General features: G+C 37.9%; 1 protein-coding gene across 1 annotated transcript in view; it reads left to right on the top strand.

Annotated features, from left to right (window-relative positions):
• LOC106962385 (V-set and transmembrane domain-containing protein 2A-like) overlaps positions 1-3,808 on the top strand; it is a 36,871-nt gene extending 33,063 nt beyond the window's left edge. Inside the window, exon 3 of the mRNA XM_015056788.1 lies at positions 2,824-3,808. Within this exon, the coding sequence (XP_014912274.1) occupies positions 2,824-2,900 (77 nt within the window). The 3' untranslated portion in view covers positions 2,901-3,808. The remainder of the gene's footprint in view (positions 1-2,823) is intronic.
• The last annotated feature ends 131 nt before the right edge of the window (positions 3,809-3,939 follow it).

Below are 3,939 nucleotides of genomic sequence, written 5' to 3'. Positions count from 1 at the left end.
TCATGACAGTCTTATTCAACCCCCTTCAAATAAAGTGTTACCAAAAATTGCAGTGTATAGACAGATCATACCTGGACTAAACATTTTGACTCAGATTGAAGATTCTTGAAAATACTGTTTAAAACTTTTGAGAATTTCACTCTATTTGTAAAAATGAAAGAACTTCTCTGGTCTTTTGTCACCTCCCTAGAAAGAGCCTCAGTGAAGTACTTGAGAGGTACTAATTGTATCAAAGGAGAAAATCACATGTAACCATGACTACCTGCTTGTGTTGTTTATCCAACATCTTCAGAAGTGACTAGAGTTTAGTCTAAAAATCTGAATGCAGAGAAGAAGGACACATAAAGCAGCACCAGTCTGTTTAGTGAAACAGCAAAAAGCATCAATTATTCACCAGTGGTTCCTGTAGAGCTTTTATGTTGAGGATATTCTCACATAACCAAAAGAACAGGATGGTTCAGAACTAATATGGATTGAGTTTTATGTAGCTTCAGGTGTTGTTCTGGGTAATATAATGTACAATGAAGCTGCAATATTAAGTCAAAGAAAAGACAAATCTACATTTTTATGACCATTTATTATGCATTCCATTAGCTTTTTATCATGAGGAGCAAGATTGTCAACTTAAGAGCAACTGGGGTGCCAGAGAAAAACATCATTTTAAAAATAATTTTTATCTTCTGTGCTTATTTGATTGTCAAATATTGTATGATGCCTTCAGTGTTGCTCACACTTCCTTTATGTGAATGTAGAGTGGCTGAAGGGGGTAGTGGGAGGTTGTGGCCTGAAAAAGACAAAATGAAGTTAAGTTAAACTCCAGGTCAACAACATGTTTTAAAAAGAATACATAAAAGTCAAGTTCATTCATCCAATGAAGTTATAATCAATATTCATGAATGATCATACAGAATTAAATCAACAGAAAATTGATAGATGGATGAGGGGATTGGATCTGGGCTGGAGCCAGTTTTGGTGGTTTTACTCATGCAGATAACAGAACATAGACAATTAGGCCTCCTCATGATTGAGTATTAATTGATACATGGTTGGTTTAAAACATCTGGCAGAAGGTGTCAGATGTCCAGGTCTCCCTGAAAGATGTGAGGCAAGGTACACTTATTTGCAGAGCATATTTCAACAACCAGGCAGCTCAAGATGTTTTACGACAAAACATAATGCAACAAACAAAACAGTGGCAAAAATAAAGCAATGTAATGAGAAGTTGGAATGAATGATGTTCATTAATAATATCTGAAGGCAACTCCAAACAAATGTGAATTTAAACTGTTTTGCAGTTATATGGAAATTTGTTCTAGATTTGTGGTGCATAGAAGCTGAATGCTACTTCTCCTCGTTTGGTTCTGGTTCTGATGCAGAGCAGAACCAGAACCAAAAGACCTGAGAGGTCTGGAAGGTTGATACAACAAGAGCAATCTTTAATGTATTGTGGTGGTAAGTCATTCAGTGATTTATAAACTAACCGTATTTTAAAGTCTGTTCTCTCAGTGGAAGGACTTTAGATCTGGGCTGTAGTTCTCCATCTTCCTAGTTTTAGTGAGAACACCAGCAGCAGCGTTCTGGATCAGCTGATCAGACTCGTGAACACACTGTTGCAGTAATCAATGCGACTAAAGATAAACAAATGGATGAGACTCTCTAGATCTCACAGAGATATTAGTCCTCTAATCCTGGAAATTTTCTTGAAGCGATAGATAGATGTGGCTCTGAAAGTTCAGGTTAGAGCTCATACTCCCAGGTTTCAGGCCTGATCACTGTTTTTTGCTGTAATAACTGAAGCTGTGTGTTGACTCTATTAGGGCTGTTGTAAAAGAATATTTTAGAAATCGGGTATTCTATAGAATATGTTTACGATTATCCGAGGAATCGGATCTCTCTCGATCTCTCTCTCTCTCAGCGCTATTCCTACCGTTCACTCCAAAACCTTGACGATGCAATTCCAACACCAGAAAAGCTGTCATAGTTCATCCATCAGACCGCAAAGTTCAACAATCCTTATTTGTCTCCCAAACCCTGACAAAACGGCTCACAATGCAACAACTCATAGGCAGAAGTAAGAGCGCTGCCCCCCACAAGTAATGATCCGGGCGAAACAGGGTGCACTACATAATGAAACATAATTTAACAAGGCTTCGAGGCAGATACACTTTCCTTGAGGAGTTTTTATAACCGAGGTACTCGAATCATTCAAGGAATCATTTCAGCCCAAATCTAGATCATTCCTCTTTAGGTTCAAAGATAATAACTTCAGTTTTGTTTCTGTTCAGCTTGAAAAAGTTGTGGCACATCCACAAATTTACCTGTTCTAAGCATCTGTTCAGTGATTGGCTGGGTTCAGAGTTACTTTGTAATATATAGAAGTGTATCATCTGTGTAGTCATGATAACTAATCTTATTTCTCACTATAACCTGAGCTAGTGGGAACATGTAGATATTAAATAGGAGGGTCCCAGGATTAAACCCTGGATTAAATGCTACATGTGACATCTGTCCACTCTGATGAACAAAACCTATCATGTTGACTGTCACATGGAAAATGTCTCAAACAAACAGTTCCAGAATGTATGAAGCTTCAGATCCAAGGAGTTTTAAATGAGCCATGTTGTTTAAAGTAACAGCACCTAGCTGGGAAACAGACATGAAATGAAGACATGGTTTCCAAGGTTATATTTTCTTCTTTATTAGAGCAACGCTTTTAACAATATTTATTTCAAAATCATTATTTATAAAAAATACAGGTTTTTTTAGCTACTGCTTAACCTCATAGTTGCTGATTTCCTCTGTCCTCTATTCGTCTCTTCCCAGGTACAAGACTATTGTCCAGCTCCGGACCTGCTGTCCTGCTTCTGGCGTGTGGCCTGGTGAGGGATGCCTTGTTATAATTTAAGAACAGTCGTGATTTGCTCCACGATGTTGGCCCAGCTGTGTGCTTCGAAAGCAAACAGAGGATCAAAAAAAAGAAAAAAAGAAAAAAGAAGATTGCCTGTTTTACTCCCTTCGCCACCCACTGATCACAACCCTGAACTCTACCATGCGGACAGCACAGTTTGCTCCTCATTTTCTCGCCACTTCTGCTCTTGCACTTAGCACATTATTACTAGCCACTATAAACACCAGTCACAACGGCAGCAGAAGGAGCACCTTTTCTACAGACGTCTGGTCGACGCCAGCAGAGACGCCGCCTAACACCCGGACTCTATCTCGTTGGATAACTCTCATGGAAGAATGACTTTCTTAAAGTTTTGCTGTTGACGTTTCTGTGTTCATTGCTCAAAAGTAAACGAGAAAATCAAAGAATCTATATTTGTGTAGTATATATGATCCTAGATATATGTCTGTTTTATTTGAAACACATAGAACTAATGTATGTGCTGTATACATAGCTGCTGCTGATATTGGCCATTGATCATTGTGAATAGGCACTCTAGCCTTCTCCAGATGAGATAAATCTAATACAAGTCTGTGTTAAATTAGACGATTGATGTTAACCTTTAAGTTAAAAGGGTCATTCTTTTCATTTCTCTTTCAGCCGTATTAGCCATCCAAATTTCAAATGTGCATAATTTTACATCCTGTTGGTGATTCATCATCAGAAGTGCATGCTTGGTCTGGAGGTTTTGAAGATGAGGAAAATATCTGACCTATATGAGCCGACATTTGGAGTTTAATGTTCCAATGTTTTGAACTGCAGTTTCTTTTTCTGTGCTAGCTTTGGTGTGAAAATAATGTCCCCTTGTCATTTTAATTTGTAATGCACCCTTAGTAGGAATAAAAAAAAAAAACAAAGTCACTATTTATGAGTTATTGTAAATCCTGATTCGTGACAACTGGATGATTGATTCTGACCACCATTAATCTTCTCTGAAATGTTTAAGTGGGTAATCACAAAGAAGGGATTTAATGAACTGTAGATCAGGAATG

This window comes from Poecilia latipinna, unplaced genomic scaffold (assembly GCF_001443285.1).
Source record: "Poecilia latipinna isolate Pla-1442-1.1 unplaced genomic scaffold, P_latipinna-1.0 Scaffold1406, whole genome shotgun sequence".
Classification (NCBI taxonomy): Eukaryota; Metazoa; Chordata; class Actinopteri; order Cyprinodontiformes; family Poeciliidae; genus Poecilia; species Poecilia latipinna.
The sequence above is the reverse complement of the archived record's forward strand: the minus strand, read 5'-3'. Positions and strand labels throughout refer to the sequence as shown.